The following is a 17,159-nucleotide window of genomic DNA, read 5'->3' on the forward strand; positions in this document are numbered from 1 at the left end:
TGCTTGAAACAATATGTCAAATGTCAGATGTACTTCAACAAGCTGTTTGGACTGGAATGGAGCTTAGTGGTGAAGATGGAAGGCCCTGAGTTTGATCCCCAGCACAGGAAAAAAAAAAAAAGAAGAAGAAGAAGAAAAAAAGAGAAAAGGAAGCTGTTTGTTTATAAAAGTAATTGTGACAAATAGCAACAGCAGAGGTGATAAACCTCCCACACTCAGGGTCCTCCGCCTGCTTGGCCTCCACAGAGGAGTGCGGTGACTCGGGCCCCCTTCCCTGGGCCAGGCTAGAGGACAAGTGTGGGGAGCCAGAACTCTGTGGGGCAGGCCTGCAACAGGAAGGAAGCAAGGTCAAAATAACTCCTCACTCTGAGTGTGTCAGGAGGAGAAAACTGCAGTCTGAAGGTGATGCTTTGCCACATGTCAGGCTTCCCCAGCCTCGCCTATAAGTAATTAAATCTGATGGAAAGAGGTCGGCAGGCTGGGGTCATTCTGTATGGCCCTGAGCGCTGAGATGTTGTCGGCATCACTCCGATTTTCTTCCAACACATATGACATGTAAAATGCTTTCCCAAATAGCACACACATCTGAATACAAATCCGAACCCTTCATCACTGCTATTAGCTCTGGACTAGCAAATATGCCATCTTTTGAAATAGCAGCCCTCCCTCGCCTTCTTCCCGCCTGTTTGGCTGGACAGGTCTGACAAAAGGAGTCAATTAAGCCAAAGGTCTGCGATCTCACAGTACAATGAAAGGTCCTGTTTGCTGAGGTCAGGGACAAAGTCATCATGCTAATGCCACAGCTGATTCACAGGGACACAGCAGGGGAGGGCGCACACAGTCTGCCAAACAAGTCATCTTTTCACACTGTTCCTAATTACTTCTGGGCTTAAAATTCTTCACTGTGGCTCCAACACAAAGCTCTGGCTGTAGAGACTGCTCTGCGAGGAGACCCACCCCAAGAAGTGCTGGTCTGACTCAGGCACCCCAAGACTCCAACCTTGCTTGAGGGCCCATCTGCAAGCCTGAGCCCAGGGTCTTCATATGGCTTTCTGGTTTCAAGCATCAGCCACACACCACCAGGCAGAATCCAGCTCTACCTCACGAGTCTAGGAAAGCACAGGCTCCCTTGGGCAACTCCCCCTGCTTTCCACACAAAAGCCAGACAGGATCTGTATCTTTCATTTCAGACACCCCATTTGCAAGAAACTCCGAAGGTGGGAAAGACAAGGCTTTGAAATTTTTCTTAGCTTGAGCAGATGCTGCTGCACCACTGAGAAAACAGGAAAACCCAGCCTTCTGAGAAGGGCAGGTCATCTGCGTGCCTCGGGGAGAGGCTGGTACCTCGGGGTGGGTGCCGTGAGAACCTAGAGGCCGCAGCAGCCATCAAGTGCCGGATGTGTCCAGTCATTGAAGTGTTGGCCTGAGACCTGGGACCCAGTGGGCGAGGTGGAGGCCCCAGGCCATGTGGCATGCTGTCCGGCTTCCTGTGCTTCTCTACACTTAATGAGGATCAAACTGCAGTTCCTCAGTTGTCTTGGCTGCCTTTCTCCAGCTACCTGGGGCTGGTCATGCTGCACAGACACAGACAGCCTCCACCAGTGCAAAATAATGGACATGCAGCAGATAGCTCTGAAAAACACCTTCAGTGGCTGTTTCGATGTTCACTGACACACAGCAAACTGTACACGGTTACAGCTCTGACATACTAATACAGTCATGCAACAGCTGTCAAAACGTACAGTGAGCCGTCATGGTGGTGCACACCTATGATCTCAGTACTCACGAGGCTGAGGCAGAAAGACTGCCTGAGTTCAAGCCCAGCTTGAACTGCATAGTGAGACCCTATCTCAAAAAAAAAAAAAGGAAGACAGTGAACACACCCATCACCCCCAAAGCTCTTCAACCCCAACCCAGGTTCCAGGCAACCACTGAAAAATCTGCATTTCCCAGAACTTTACAGACAGTCGTACAGTATCTATGCCTCTTCGTCTGGCTTCTTTCACAATTACACTGAGGCTGCGATTCGTTAGGCTGCTGTGAGTCCGGGCGCTGGCTCTTTGCTGCTGAGGGATGCTCTACAGTGCGAGTATGTCACAGCAGGTCTGTCATCCTGCGCCTGGCAGGGCTGTCCAGCTGTCACCAACCAGGGGCTGCTGCAGGGAGTACAAATGAAGAAGCCACAACCATGTGTGGCACTGGAACAGGGCATGCAGGGCACAGAGCAGTGGCCCTGGGAGGTTCTGGTGGAAGGACACAGGCAGCGCTAACACTGAGGTCCTGTGCAGGAGTGAGCTCAGCCTCTGAGCACTGGGCCCCTTGTGCTTTCCCACAGATGCTTTCTTCACAGGGTGGATACCTAGCAAGAAAACTTTATGGAGAAGCAGGAGGAACTCGGTAAAATGGTCTGAACAAGCCACCACCTGGCCCATTGCCATTCAGTCTCATTCAGCCTTCCCAACAACACCAAGTGGCAGAGGCTGATGCCCCCATTTTAGAGACAGGAGAACAGAGGATTAAGTCACCCACTTTCCCCTCAAATCACACAACTGAGAAGAAGCAGAGCTTGGCTGAGAATTTTGAAACCTGAGCTCGTCCTACCTCCTTGCTAGCAGCACTGGGGATGGAACCCAAGGCCTTCACACTAAGCTGCATTCCCAGTCCTTTTAGTTTTGTTACTTTGAGACAGGGTCTCAATAAGTTACTAATTTGCCCAGCCTGGGTTTGAACTTGTGACCCTCCTGCCCCAGCCTCACAGAGTGTGAGGACTCCAGGCATGGGCCATCATGCCTGCTCATTGAGTGGAAATGGATGAGAGCTTCATGTGACAGGCACTGAATGTAAACAGCAGTTGCCCGTGCACAAGGAAACTTCCAGGGCTATTTCTGTTAATGGTGTAAGAATTCCCCTGGCCGAGTGCTATCTTAGAGCAGAGCATCGAGGGTGCGCACGTGTACACACACAGGCACATCCTGCATCCTCTCCCCCGCATACTTGCAGAGGGCCTTGAGAACAGATGCGCCTAGTCCTGTCTCTCTGGCACAAGAGCTGCTTTGATAGTTTGTTTAATTAAAAAGGAGAGGGGGAAGCCTAGGCTGATCTTGACGGTTTAACACAAACTGAAGATCAAAATCAACTGGCTGCCAAAAACACACTGGCAACTTTCACACCAGAAGAAAGCGGTGAAACTGCTGACCTGATTTCTGCTTTTAATACCTTTCTCTGGCAGTTGCAATGCTTTGATCTTCCAGGTTTTAAGTGGAGAGAAAATGCTGAGCCTCTGCCCCCTTCTCCACTAGAAGCGTTCAAGCTGCATGCAGCACTCCGTCTGCCCCTGAGCACTGTTGAAGGCTGTTGGGAGGCACAGGGGCAGTGCAGGACAGCCCAGGAGTCCACAGTCCCCACCTCGGCACCCACAGGACGTGAAGGGCTGGTCAGCCATTGACTAAGGACAAGAGTGCTTTTTCAAATGTGCTGCCAAAGAACCCCGGTTAGAAAAAATTTTCTCGGGCATCAGCTAGACCTCACACGTCAGAAACGTCACTGTTCCCCAGGGCCAGAGCAGAAGTTGTCAGTTCTCAAGGCAGTCAAGGAAGTTCTCTGATCAGTCAATGAAGCAAGCTAAGTCCTGGGCTCTCTTGAGTCATGCACATTCAGGGCCCCACCCCAGACATGTAGAATGAGAGACCTGGGATAGAGAGCCCCATGGGCTTGGCCTCATACGCTTCCAGGTTGAGGGGCAACCTGTCTGTGAGATCGTGTTTAACAAGTTCCTATGGCTGCTGGCACCTGTGGTCTGCTCTGGAGCAAGGCTCCTCAGGCCTTAGGGTTTCCGCACCTCACCTATGGCTCTTACTCAATTCAGATCCCTTTCAGCAGGCCCAGGACAGTCTGCATGTCTAAGGAGCCCAGGACTCTGCCAGTGCTCTGTGAGTTTAACGCCAGGGTCCCGAGGTATCAATCAAATTTTGTCCAAGTGCTCTGCAGACTAAAACCAGGATGGTACAGGTATTGATGTGAACTGTCGAGTACTAGATTTTAAGCAATGTTTAACAAACAGCCAAACATTCTCAAAGAAAGGGAATGCAGCGAAGACACTGGGCTGTGAACTGATGTCTACAGCTTTGCTGAAGGCTCCATGCAGAGAGGCAAGGCTGGATTCCTGGCTGAGCACAGTGCCCCCAGGAAGGAACAAAGGGGCACTCTGTCTACAGGGCCCCTCTCTTCTGTCCGTCAACCTCTTCAGCCACCAGTGCCCACCCAGAGGCCTAAAAACATACTCCCCTCCTTCTGGTTCCCTGCCCCAGAACAACAATCGCCTGCCGTCTCCAGCTACCACCCAATGTTCCTCTTCCTACTGTGGCAATGTGGACTGTGCCTTTACAGAGAAAATCAGAGCAGAGCCACTGCAGCCTCCCCAACATGCAGCCAGAGGGCTGCCCTGCACTGACCCTCCTCCCTCCTCCTTTTTCCCCTCCCTCCTCTCCTGCCTCCCACACAGGGCTTCCGAGGTTTGGCACAAGAGTTAGCAGTCCTCACATCACAGTGGTTGACCTTTGAGCAGCCAGCAACTGAGAGAGCTCGTGATGACAAAAACAGAAACAGGCCCTATTTTGATGCCCTCATCCTTTCCAGTGACTGTCTGCTAATGCCATGACCTAACTCAGACGAGAAGCTCTGAAGATGTTTTGTTTCTAAGTCTTGTGGTCTCGCTGTGTACAGGTCATGCAAGTTCATCTTGGACAACTCCGCAGGACTCTCCCACCCACCTCTGCTCCAGGGACCCAGAGGTCCAAGGCTTCCAGTTTTGGAGACTGCAGCCCAGAATCCCAAAGGCCCCAGGGGTCAGCAGAGCACAATGCATGCTAGTAAAAATCCAGGCAGCAGTTCTGGGATCTCACACATGGGTAGCACCAGAGCATGGACAGCACCTGGCCAGTGCCCAGGCCTTGTCTCTGCAACTCCCTATCCCTGTGCTCAAGGCCTTGCTATCCATGCTCTCCCACCCTCCGAAACCTCTGGAAACTCAAGGACCATTGGAATAACAAGGAGGTAGCATCGCCCCATCCAAAAAAAAAAACCAGCATCAAAGTTCAATTTAAACATGTTAATTAGATGATGTGCTGCAACCAAGATTGGGGTCTGACAGTATCCCTGCTGTTTTGCATTGTTTTACTCAAATTAGCAATGTGTCCTCATTTTTGACTGCAGACCGGTGAGTACAGAACCAGCTCACACACTGAGGTCTCACAAGTCTAAGACTAGGAACTCCCAGCATTCTATGAAGCAGATGTTGCTTGGTGCCCAAAGTAACTAGCAGGAGGACCTGCCATGTGGTAGTCAGCTTCCCATTTCGGGGGCAAACAGTTGAGCTAAGTAACTTATGAGGAGGAAAGCTTTACTTTGGCTTGCAGTTTCAGTATTTACCTCTGTGGCTGCTTGGAGTCTGTGGCAAGGCATGAAGAACATCACAGTGGGGAGAATGTGGTATAGTGGAGCTGCTCACCTCATGTGGCCAAGAGGCAGAGAGGAAGATTCTCCAAGACGCCCTCTCAAGGCCATACCCCCAGTGACCTAACTTCCTCCTGAAGCTCCACTATACCACTAACCCTAAAGGTGACCAAGCCTTCAATACACTAGACTTTGGGGGCCACTCCAAACCCAATCTGTGGGCTTTGCCCCCTAAAGAGGCTCTAGCCTTCATGCCCTCCATTCAAACCCTGGGGACTCCTAAACTGCCAAAAGTTCAACAAGCCACATCATTCTGTCTATAGCATGGATATTAGAAGCAAGCACTGACAGCAATAAACCCAGCAACCAGCATGAAAAAGAATCAGAATACTAAAAAGATTATTGCCAACTAGAAGCCCAGTAGTCCAGGATGAACCTAGGGGCAAATATGCCCAAATGCACAATCCATGGGAGGATTTTCCCCCGATTTCTGCAACATTCACAAGTTGATGTCACCAACAAGGGCTATGTGCTCCTCCCAAAAGGTGGCATTAATGTGGCAGATGAGTTCATACTTTATAGAAGCTGGACAATGCACAGACACAGGGCCTGTGTAGTATACGATGCGGCCAGGTGAGATGGAGCAGTTCCACCAGGCAAGGCCATCACCTGCCAGATACGGCCTGTCCTACAAAGCCACAAGCTGCTGCTCTCCCTGATAGGACCTCACTAGCTTCCTTCTGTTCTCTAACTCTGGTCACCAATGATAAACCCTGGAGACTCAGGGACATGCTGCTTGGTGGTGGATGCTCGGGCTGCCCTTCATGTGTGAGCTGAAACTCCTCAGCCTGGGCCACTCCTGGTCCCACCCCGTGGCTGGATCCTCGGCCCAGCAACACAGACCTCTGCTTCCAACTGATGCCAGTCTCCAGAGTGAGCTGGTTCCATGGACCACAAGTTCCTCCTGTCCGTACTTGAGTCAAAGATGCCGAGAGACTTTCAGGACCAGTGCTCTACTGCAGCCTGTTGTTACCCAGCTGCTGTTCACACAGAAGTGCCTGGAAAACCCCTCCAGGATTCACACTTCCATCTGGGAAGAGGGAAAGACCCAAGTCACCAACTGGATGCTATGAATGTTCAGCGTCACACGCGTTACATTCCTGGAGCTGCAGGTTTCTCCCTATAACCTGCGTGACTGCAAGGGAAAGTCCCAGGCTATCTGAAGGCGAGAACTGCCCCATGAGGAAGAAACTCCTGCTTTAAATCAGGCAGACCTTTTCTGTGGATATTCCAATTGCTTCAGAAACATCCTTTCAGGCCTCGAACCAGGCAGGTGGGAGTTATTCTTTCTGGACCAGAGGTGGAATTAAGAATCTTAACCGTACAGAACTGAAACGTTTATTAAATGCTTAAGAGAAAGCAAAGCAAAGACTGAAAATGTGAGGTAGGACAGAAGTGACTGCATACAGGAGTAAGCAGGCACACAAAGTACCGAAAAAGAAGAATTCTCAGTGCAGCCCAGCCCCGGCCCAGTTCTTTTGAAGCTGCTGTTCCTCATTCCCAGGGCTGAGGGCTTCCTCATCAGAAGGGCTGCGGCATCAGACCTGACAGATGCTGATCTGGGCTCAAATAAGACAGCCTTATCTTTTCATCCATTGCTGGGAAATAGGGTCAAGAATTCCAACTCCAAAACGTAAAAGTCAAAATGAAAGCAATGCACAGGTACTTAAAGCTAAGTTCACAGATCTCAAAGACTAACAGGCAAACCCCTCTCACTCCCAGCTGGCATAGCCTGCACTGCCCATTAGAGAAGGTGAGGAACCCTGCCTGTCTCTCCTCTGCACTCTGCCTTGTGCTGCCTACTCTTCCTATCACTCCTCTTCTTGTCCAAGAATCTAATCAGAAGATTTGGCTCCTTTAAATATCACAGTGGAAACACCACAGGTTTGGCACGGGAATGCCTGGATCTGAATCCCAGCTCCACCCCTTACTTAGATAAGGCCCCTGCTGTGACTCAACATGTGCCCCTCATGTTGAGAAGGAGGTGCCTGAGTCTCCCGCACAGCCACCATCCTGCGCTTCCCACGCTGCGGTCCCTGAGCGCTGAGAGGGACCACAGCCTAGACCTGTGGTGAGCTCTTATGACGTACTGCACGTGGCAAAACCACGGTGTGATGAGCAATGTGCCAGTTCTGGCACCCAAGTACCCCCTGCTTTCTACTTTTGCAGAAAATTTAAAAAGAAGAAAAGGCTGCTTTAAGCGCACAGCTGCCCATGTGGGTAACTGAGTACAAGCTGGGGGCCCCTTCCAGGAGGCCAAGACCCAAGGGCCTCAGTTAACCAGTCTATAAAGCAGAGATAACATTTACCCATCTTAGGGTTGTGACAAGGACTAAATAAAATAAAATGTATAAAACACACAAAATCAAGTCTGGCGTTATCTCCTTTTCACAGATGAGTACATCCAGGCAGTCCACAACACAAATCTAGCTGTCTTGGGGTGGAGGGACTGGGCGAGCCTTCCCTGACCTGTTGCAGGCTGCTCGCTGAGCTTCTGTTCAGCGGCCAGGCTGGGACATCCTTTGCTGCCCTGCTGGGATGCCCTCTTGTTGCCGCCCTTCCACACTGAATCCTGCTCCCAACTCTCCAGCCCGCTTTCCTGGTTTCATCTCACAAAAGCACTTCCTGTGGGAGTTTTGCAGCGATGACATACAGGACTGCAGCTTTTCAAGCCTTGCATCTCTGAAAACATCTCTCGTTCTGTGCTTTTCTGCCCAGCACTGGGTCTGATTCCAAGGGGCAGCTATTTCTGCAGGACTTCAAGAGTGCTGCTCCACTCCTTAGAGCTGCTCTGAACCTGGACCCTGCGTGCTCTCTGGGGACTTTGAGCATGAGTGGCGATTTGCCATAAAGCTGCCCTGGGCTGTTCTCTTCCCTCACTGTGTTGGACATCTGGGGGGGCCTCTGTCTGGAGGCACAGGGCAGCTGTGTGCTGCATCCCCATGTCCCCTCCCTCCGTCCTTTTCTGGAAACACCTTTCAGCTGCACGCTGGGCTTTTATCTGTTTCCTACTTGCCCATTTTGCTTTTGTTTTAATCTATTTCCTAAGAAATTTCTTCTGCTCCAACCCTTCTTGTTGGATCTCTGACTTTATTATTATTATTAGTCTTTTTGCGCTGCAGTTCAGGGTGGCCTTGTATTCACTTTGTAGCCCAGGCCAGCCTTGAACTTGCAGGGATCCTCCTACCTCAGCCTCCCAAGTGATTTTATACTTTCTTAAATGAATGGTGTTCCTTTGCCCTTCTTTAACAGTCACTCACATTATCTGCCTCCTCTGACACAGTGCCTCTTCTGATTTCTTTAATGCTTTCTTCTGCACTTCGCATTGCTGTTCTCTCTTAACTTCTTTTTTTCTGCTTACTTTGGTTTCTTCCACCCTGGACCCTATCTCCATGAGCTGAAGGGTAAGATACTAGGAAGTGAGGCTGGGGATTTAGCTCAGCAGCATAAGCACTTGCCTTGCAAGCAGGCAGTTCGATCCCCGGTACCGATAAAAAGGAAAAAGACAAAAAAAAAAATACTAGGAAGTTATGGTGATTAGGGCAGAGAGTCAACTTGACTGGTTTTGGGATTCACATGAGGGGAGATGGATGGAGCACACCTCTGGGTGTTATGGAGGGCGACCTTGGGGGACTCCATCTGCTCCCTGGGGCCTTCTTCTCTCTGGCATTGCTCCCCTGTTCTATTTCTCAGCTGCCATGAATTGAGCCTCTTTCTACTGCCACGCCCTTCTACCATGACGTTCTTGCCCTGGAACTAGTTGACCATGGTCTGAATCCCTTGAAACCATGAGCCAAATTAAACCTCTCCTCCTCCTTTAAATTGTGGGTGTTAACCAGGAAACTCCACCATGTTACCCTCCATAGTACTCTGCCCTGGGACCACACAGTTTCTCTGGTTTGGAAAAAACATCTTCCAGTTACTGACTCAGTGATGAGCCCCCACAATGAATGCCTGCCAAAACATGAGGGCTGAGGGCTCTGCTGCTCAGCATCCAGGCTCAGGGCAGGGACAAAGAGCAATGAGCTTGATCAGAGCCACAAGAGATTTCAAACTCATCTAAGTAAAAAACTTAAAGCACAGTGATAGCTTTTTATTTTCAACATTTCCAGTGGAAATATTTGAAGCTAGGGAGACAGACCAAGAGTCTTAATCATCTTACTCCCTTGTCCTTCCCATTATTAACTCATACATCATGTTCCCTGGTTTCTGCCCTTCTAAGGGCCAGACTCACAAACCCACCGCCACCACCAGTTCACGAATGATGAGCTGGTTTCGCACTTGTTATGAGCTCACTAACAGAAGAAATGAAAAAGATGCTGCTATTTGCAACCTACAGAGAGAGCATTATTGAGCTCCAGACCCCGTCTTCTGCGACCTTTAGGAGAAGCCAGGGAGGAAAAACAGGAAAGATGTGGAGGCGATCCCCGGGGCCTATTCCCCTTGAGGAAGAAACCAACCCGGCAGGGTCACAAGCTGCCCTTGGCTGCCCACTTCTTCAAAATTCTGTTCCCACGGCAAGAAAGGCTCCAGGCTGCCAAGCTCAAGAAAGAGTCAATTCACCCCCGTTACCAAGCAGCCTGCACACAGCCGGTACCAGCCCTGCACTTCTAGTAGCTCAGAAAGTCGAGACGTTCCTCTCAGCCCTGCTTTTTTAGGCTGTATATATGGGAGCGTGAAAGGTCTTTAAATATTCATAGTAATTTTTGTTCTTTGATGATAGGTTAGCTGGCTGTGAAAGACGGGTCTGGAACGTATTTAATAAATATTATCATTACCAATGCCTGCCGTAATTACTAGCGACAGAGACTGTTCTACATGGTTTAGAACTATTAAAATCTGAAGCCAGAGGCCCTTACAAAGATGAATGGATCTACCTGTTATGTTCTGCAGCTGGGCATATTTAAAATGCCAAGCTGAATTTTAAAAGTCCTATTACAATAAACGATACAAGTTTCAACTTTATTCCAAATTCATCCCACGTATACAGAAAATACATTCTTTTAAGGTTCACAGGAGCTGTGAAATGTTTTCCTAGTTTATTAAACAAAATGTATTCACTCTCTCCTGAGAAAGGCAGTGTCAGAGGCATCTTGCATGGCATAACCACACACACGCACACTCAGGGAACACTGACCAGGTTTTTGAACAGAGCCGTCAACTCCTTGGTGAACACGGAGAACTTCAGGAATGCGCTCCCTAAATCCGGGTCATCTCTGCACACGCAGTTGCCGCCGAACTTCTCCAGGGCCTGGGTGTACTGCTCCTCATTCTCCACATGCGCTGCAAGCAAGGGAAGGTGTTAGCAGAGCAGGCCAGCCCGCCCGGCCCTGCCAGGTGCCTCTCCATGGTGAAAGTCAGGGAATGCTAAGCTGCTAGCATGGAAGAATTGCTACCCTGACAGCAGCCCACTGTGCTGGTGACAGATCCCAGGGAAGTGTGGTAACCAGGGAGGAAAAAGCCCCGCCACCCAGGCCAACAGTCTGACACAGAGGCGTCTCCCCGCTCTCATACCTCCCAGGACCCCTCCTCAGCCTGCAGACTTGGCCCAGAGACGCTGACACTCAGCCTGGGCATGCAGACATCCACTGTGGCCACATCTCCTAATGCAGGGACAGCGGTGGTCTCTGGAGCCTGGGTCAGGTAGCGCAGGCATGCTTGTGCCACTGCTCACCCTGCCCAGGCCACCCTCCCTGGTCCCTGGCCTCCCACTCAGATCCTCCAGGAGCCCCTTCAGCACCTCTTCCACGCTCCACTTCTGGGTGACACTGAACCTTCTGCAAATGCCTAGAGGAGAGGAACCAAGCTGTGTCTTTGTCCCTCTATATACCCACAACACACATGGTCTGGAACACAGGAGAAGCAAACTGCCATCTGTCCCCGTCTTTGGCCTCCCAGCAGCACCTCAAGACTAAAAACCTGGACTCCGAGTCTCCAGCTCAACATTTTCAGTCCTTGGTAGAGATCAGGACAATCTGCAGATCTTTACCAACGACAGAAGCCAGTCTCACTCAGAACTGAGTCAGAAGCAAGAGGACTGAGTGCAGCAATTCTGATAAATGATTGCGGCTGAATTCAATCCCACACCACCAGGGCAGGCCTGTGCAGAAGAAATGGCTAGGCTGCAACAAAACAACTTTCATCTGCACAGACTCGTGATCCGTCCATGTTCATCATTTTAGTCTGTGCTGCACTCCCTCCGCATACACAGACTGAGTGGCTCCTGCGTCCCCCACTCTTCAGGAAATTAAAACACCATCATTGGCCAATGCCAGTGCCAATGCTGATCTTAGACACAAAGACTGGGACAAAGAGGGGACCAGAGCCCTGGAGCCATCTTACACATCACAAATCACAAATCGCCTGTCTACCTGCCGCACTGGGGAAGCCATGTGCCCTTGCCCACCAAGAAGTGTGGGTGTCTTACAGCCTTCTAACGTGGGGTTAGCCAACACAGGAGAAAATTAATTTCAATGTTCAAGTTTTTTCCTTTCTAAAACCATTCTAGAAGGGTGCCAAAGGATTCTAGATAAATACATTTCCTCTCCTCATCCTCCTTTTTTTCACTGTTGAGAACTAAAGCCAGTGTCTCTGTACCAAACTATACCCTCCAGCCCTTTCTTAAGTCTTTGTTTTGAGACAGGTATGCTAATTCGCTAAGCTGCCCAGGATGGCTCTAGGTTACATTCTCCTGCCTCAGCCTCGCAGAGTGCTGGGATGAGAGGTGTGCACCACTGTGCCTAGCTAATTGGACACATTTCTAAGATCACATGAGGCAGAGAAATAGAGACAGAAATACACGAGCACACAGGTGCATGTGTGCACACAGCTCCCAGTGTGGCATCACAGAGGGGCCCTTTGACAACCTTGAAGTCAAAGTTACATTGGCTGGGCCTTTGCCCTCAGCAACAACAAGGGCTACAAGAGACTCCTAAGGATACAGTTAGGACCCTGGTGCACAACAATGCAACCGTGGTCACAGCAACCACAGGTGACTTTCGTGGACAGTGCAAACAGTGTGCTTTTTTTCCAGATCTTAGTCATCCATCCTTTGTCATGATGCCAGTAAGAAGTCAGGGCTTAAAAAGATCAAATAATAGGCTGGGGATTTTGCTTAGCAGCATAAGCGCCTGCCTTGCAAGCAGGCAGTCATGAGTTCGATCCCCGGTACCAATAAAATAGAAAAAGACCAAAAAAAAAAAGATCAAATAACCTGAAATAAATGGGAGCCCAAAGGTTTCCTCCTCAGCCATACTTAGCTATGTTTCATAGCTAAGCTGTCTACCTGCTCTAAAACGAAAGTGCTTACTATTTACATCTTCCAATCAGTTCACAGACAGATCAACAATTGTTTCTATTTCTATTTCTAACCCCAGAGCGAGTGGTGAACGGTGAAGAGCTGGTCAGTTCCGAGCCACATGCTCTTTTATCACCATCTCGAAGGTGCCAGTCAGGACACAGCAGTCCCAGAATGCTCACAGCCGATGGTCACCACAGCTGTCCATGGGGTGGGAGAAGCAGAAGGACAAATACCAGGCCTCAGCTTCCAACCTAGCCTTCCAGTTGCTGGGACACAGTACCTGACACCCACAATTTAAAGGAGGAGAAGAGGTTTAATTCAGCTCATAGTTTCAGGGCATTCAGTCCATGGTCAACTGGTTTTGGGACAAGAACATCATGGTGGAAGGGTGTGGCAGCAGAAAGATGCTCAGTTCCTGGTAGCTGGAAAATGGGGGGGGGGGGTAATGGCTCAGTAGCACAAACATCTGCCGGACAAGCACAAGATCCTAAGTTCTACTCCTGGTACAAAAAAACCAAACAAACAAAAAACTGAGCAGGGAGCAGGGGAACAGTGTCCAGAGGAAGGGGATCAAAGGCTTTCTAGAAATGCCAGTGAGGAAGTACAGAGGCATCTCTTTCAGTACTGCAGGATATGGGCACAGAAGCAGGGCATGAAGTCCAGCATGGCGGTGCATGCCCATAAACCCAGTACTCAGAAGGCTGAAGCAGGCGGATTGCTGTAAGTTCAAGGCCAGCCTGAACTGTATAGTGAGACCCTGCCTCAAAAATGAACAAACAAATAAAACAATGTTTTGAACTGCAGCCAGCCCAAGGTGATCACCAAGATTTCTGGCTTGTTGCTGTCACTGTTCTGATTATTATCTTGGTGCTTTCCAAGTGAAACTCTTTGATCCAAGGCACTTATCATTTTCCGATAATCAAGCCACCCTGTTTAAGTCAGTAGAGATCTCTTCATGCCAATCAAGTTAGGAGCTTGGACCTGTACTTTTCACCCTGTAAGTGAACGTGTGGCACCTCGGTGAAGCCCTCGAGCCCCATCCTGCACATCTTTCCAAGGCGCCCGGCATGGTGCCCGCTGCATGAACAGGGGACTCCCCACCTGCCCCACACCACCCTAAGCCACAGATCTTCCTACCAGAAAACAGAAGTTGCTGAGTGCACTTGTCTGTCCTTTTCCAAATATACACTTGGAGAAGGAACCTAAAATAAACAGCTTGGGAATAAAGTTTCTGGAAAGAACCCAAACTGGGTCTACCAGCTTTTATTTACAGAACTGTGAAAGCCGTTCTTCCAAGAAGAGCTGCTCTTTCACCTCCACTAGCATTCAAATTTACCTTATTAATGCAGAGCCCAAGCTCTCTCGTCGGAGGACCCCAGGAAGTGAGCACAGGGCTCACGGAGACCACGCCAGGACCAGGCCTTATTCCTCCCAGTTCTGAACTCATGTGGCCTCTCTGCCATAAAAAAGAGATCAGGGCTGGGGATTTAGCTCAGCAGCATAAGCGCCTGCCTTGCAAGCAGGCAGTCGTGAGTTCGATCCCTGGTACCGATTAAAAGGAAAAAGACCAAAAAAAAGAGAGATCAGCCTGAGTCATCTGGAGGAAAATGGACGTACTGGAGACCATAACGCTAAGTGAAATAAATGAGAGGAATAACCTTCCACCTTTGCAGCTCTGCTGGAGTACACGAATGGGGAAACAGCTGCCGAGGTATCTACTGAATAATTTGGCCGGCGCTTTACAAAAGGGGAAACAGTGACCCAGATGATAACATCCACCCAGGAGTAGTGATCAGCTGGCACACCATCAATAAAAATCAGAAGAAAGCTCTGAGTGACTCCCCAGGTGCCTTTCCTACATACCCTTTTGTGGTGCACATGCCATGTAAGGCTGCCCACAGACCCGATGCACCAAGTGAGGATGCCCGAGGCCAGATGAGCCTTAGTTTCCTGCCAAATCAGCAGAGATCCCTGGCGTGATTCACAATGACATTAGCTGTTAAGTCACAGCTTTGGAATTCCTTCAGCTCTGCTATGCTTCCATGATCAACTTACTGATCACCGCTGATGAGATTTTACAAGTCACTTTCTTTTTGTTTTTGTTTTTTTGTGTGTGGTTTTTTTTGTTTTGTTTTATTTTGCTTTGCTTTTTGTTTGTTTTTTTTTTTTTTTTTTTTTGGTACTGGGAATTGAACTCAGGACCTGTACTTTGCCAGACAGGTGTGGTGCCACTGACCTACACCCCTCAATGCCACAAGTCACTTTCCTAACCAGAGGAGAGAGAACTAGAAGCTTGAATTGCTGACACTACCAAGGTTCCCTGTTTGTTTATGACTTCTACTTCTTCCAAAGGGACAGGGGCCACCAACATGCCACTGAAACCTTCCAACCACCAGCTCACCCGTGAGGCTGTGGATACCGATTTGGTCCTCTCTTACTCGAGTCAAAACTTCCAGTGAAACCACCCTTGAAAGGAACAAGTATACTTTCCATCCTCAGTGCAGAGAAAGCTCTTCAAACATGCCTTCTCCTCAGCCTTTATAATCCAAAGTCCCAGGTCCTTTGGGGCTCTTTGATGAGATTCTTCTGGCAAAGTTACAGTTCACAGCCTATGGTTTGGAAGCTGACTGGATGATAGGAGTTTAGAGCTGCCTTGCTGTGAGGAGGTGGGGTCTGGTTGCTAAGAGGTGGTCCTGGAGGCGGGGCCTGGAAGGGTTTATCTCCTCCTGGCTCTTCCCTTTTCTCCACTTCCTATGCCCCATGGTATGTGCAGCTCTCCTCTACCAGGCCCCTGTGCTGATACAGCCCTGCCTTGGAGCCAGCAGGCTATGACTGAAATGTGGGCCAAAATAAACCTCTTTTCTAAAACGTGGGTCTTCAGTGTTTCGTCCTGGCAATGAGGAAAGTAACTAAATCAGGCACTAAGGTTTTGAGGTTCTCAAAACCCTGTTGGATAGGACAACCCTCAGGCATCACTGAGGTTACGTGCAACTCACCTTCAGCACATGTGAGCTTGGGATCAACCAAAATCACCTGCGTTTTTTCCTGAAGACAATGACTCTAAGGGTGCTCCCATATGCCTGCCTTTCTCCAGGGAGAACCTCACTTGTGTCCCGCCTAGTGCCCTCAATGTGTGCCGTGTGGGAGGCACAGCACACCTGGGACAGGACTGCAGGGGCTCTGCTTACTGGCTACATAACCTGGCCAGACTTGTACTGTGTCCCTCTGCTACCCATGGATAGGCCCTAGTTGTGCCACACATCGTCCTTTCTTAATATACAATAATTATTCATTTCCTAAGTAACTGCATGCATTTCTTTTGAACTACTCATTATATGCTATCTACAGTAGAAACAGTTTTCTGTATTGATTCTACACTTATTCTATTAAAATAGTCTGCAGGGCACAATGGTACACACCTGTAATCCCAGCAGTAGGGAGGCTGAGGCAGGAGGGTCACCACATGTTCAAGACTAGCCTGGGCTACACAGTGAGACCTTGTTTCCAATAAACAAAATAAAACTATATCATAACTACCAGTTGCAAATAACAAGAAATATCACATAGTAAGTTATGGGCTCTCATAAAAGGGTTGGAGGAAAAATTAGTACTTGTAGTTTTCTTTTTTTTTGTCTTTTTCATTTTTATCGGTACCGGGGATCCAACTCATGACCACCTGCTTGCAAGGCAGGTACTTATGCCGCTGAGCTAAATCCCCAGCCCCAGTACTTGTAGTTTTCATTTCAAGAGTGTGGTATTTAGCCAGGCGTGGTGGTGCGCGCCTGTAGTCCCAGCTACTCGGGAGGCTGAGGTGGGAGGATCGCTTGAGTCCAGGAGTTCTGGGCTGCAGTGCACTATGCCGATTGGGTGTCCACACTAAGTTCGGCATCAATATGGTGACCTCCCGGGAGTGGGGGACCACCAGGTTGCCTGAGGAGGGGTGAACCGGCCCCAGGTTGGAAACAGAGCAGGTCAAAACTCCCGTGCTGATCAGTAGTGGGATCGTGCCTGTGAATAGCCACTGCACTCCAGCCTGGGCAATATAGTAAAACCCTGTCTCTTAAGAAAAAAAAAGAGTGTGGCATTTCACTATGCTATTCAGACTAAAGGTGCAGCGAGCAGTCACTCTCATCAAGAACATGCTCCAAGTCTTCAAGATACAGTAATTCTAGAGAAACCACGCCTCACCGTGAAGCAAGCCCTGCTATGCTGATGGGTAAGAGCCTCAGCCAAAAGAGAATCCACGCCTAACCAATGAGCCAGCTGGTGACAGGCTAAAAAACCAGAAGAGCATACCTCCATCACCACCACTGATTTGGAGGACTCAGGGTGAGATGATATCAACTGA

The 17,159-nt window shown here is 49.4% G+C and overlaps 1 protein-coding gene across 10 annotated transcripts in view; it reads right to left on the reverse strand.

Annotated features, from left to right (window-relative positions):
• Positions 1-17,159, reverse strand: part of Asap2 (ArfGAP with SH3 domain, ankyrin repeat and PH domain 2) — a 133,965-nt gene that overhangs the window by 58,404 nt on the left and 58,402 nt on the right. For 6 of the 10 annotated variants that reach the window (XM_063254361.1, XM_063254363.1, XM_063254360.1 and 3 more), the window contains one exon: positions 10,649-10,794. In XM_063254361.1, coding sequence (XP_063110431.1) covers positions 10,649-10,794 — 146 coding nt within the window. Of the gene's footprint in view, positions 1-6,354; positions 6,542-10,648; positions 10,795-17,159 lie in introns of those variants that run through there. The other 4 variants (XM_063254367.1, XM_063254368.1, XR_010049131.1 and 1 more) reach the window with 3 other exon arrangements.

This window comes from Cavia porcellus, unplaced genomic scaffold (genome assembly GCF_034190915.1).
Source record: "Cavia porcellus strain 051 isolate PalLab524CR breed Dunkin Hartley unplaced genomic scaffold, mCavPor4.1 scaffold_8, whole genome shotgun sequence".
Classification (NCBI taxonomy): Eukaryota; Metazoa; Chordata; class Mammalia; order Rodentia; family Caviidae; genus Cavia; species Cavia porcellus.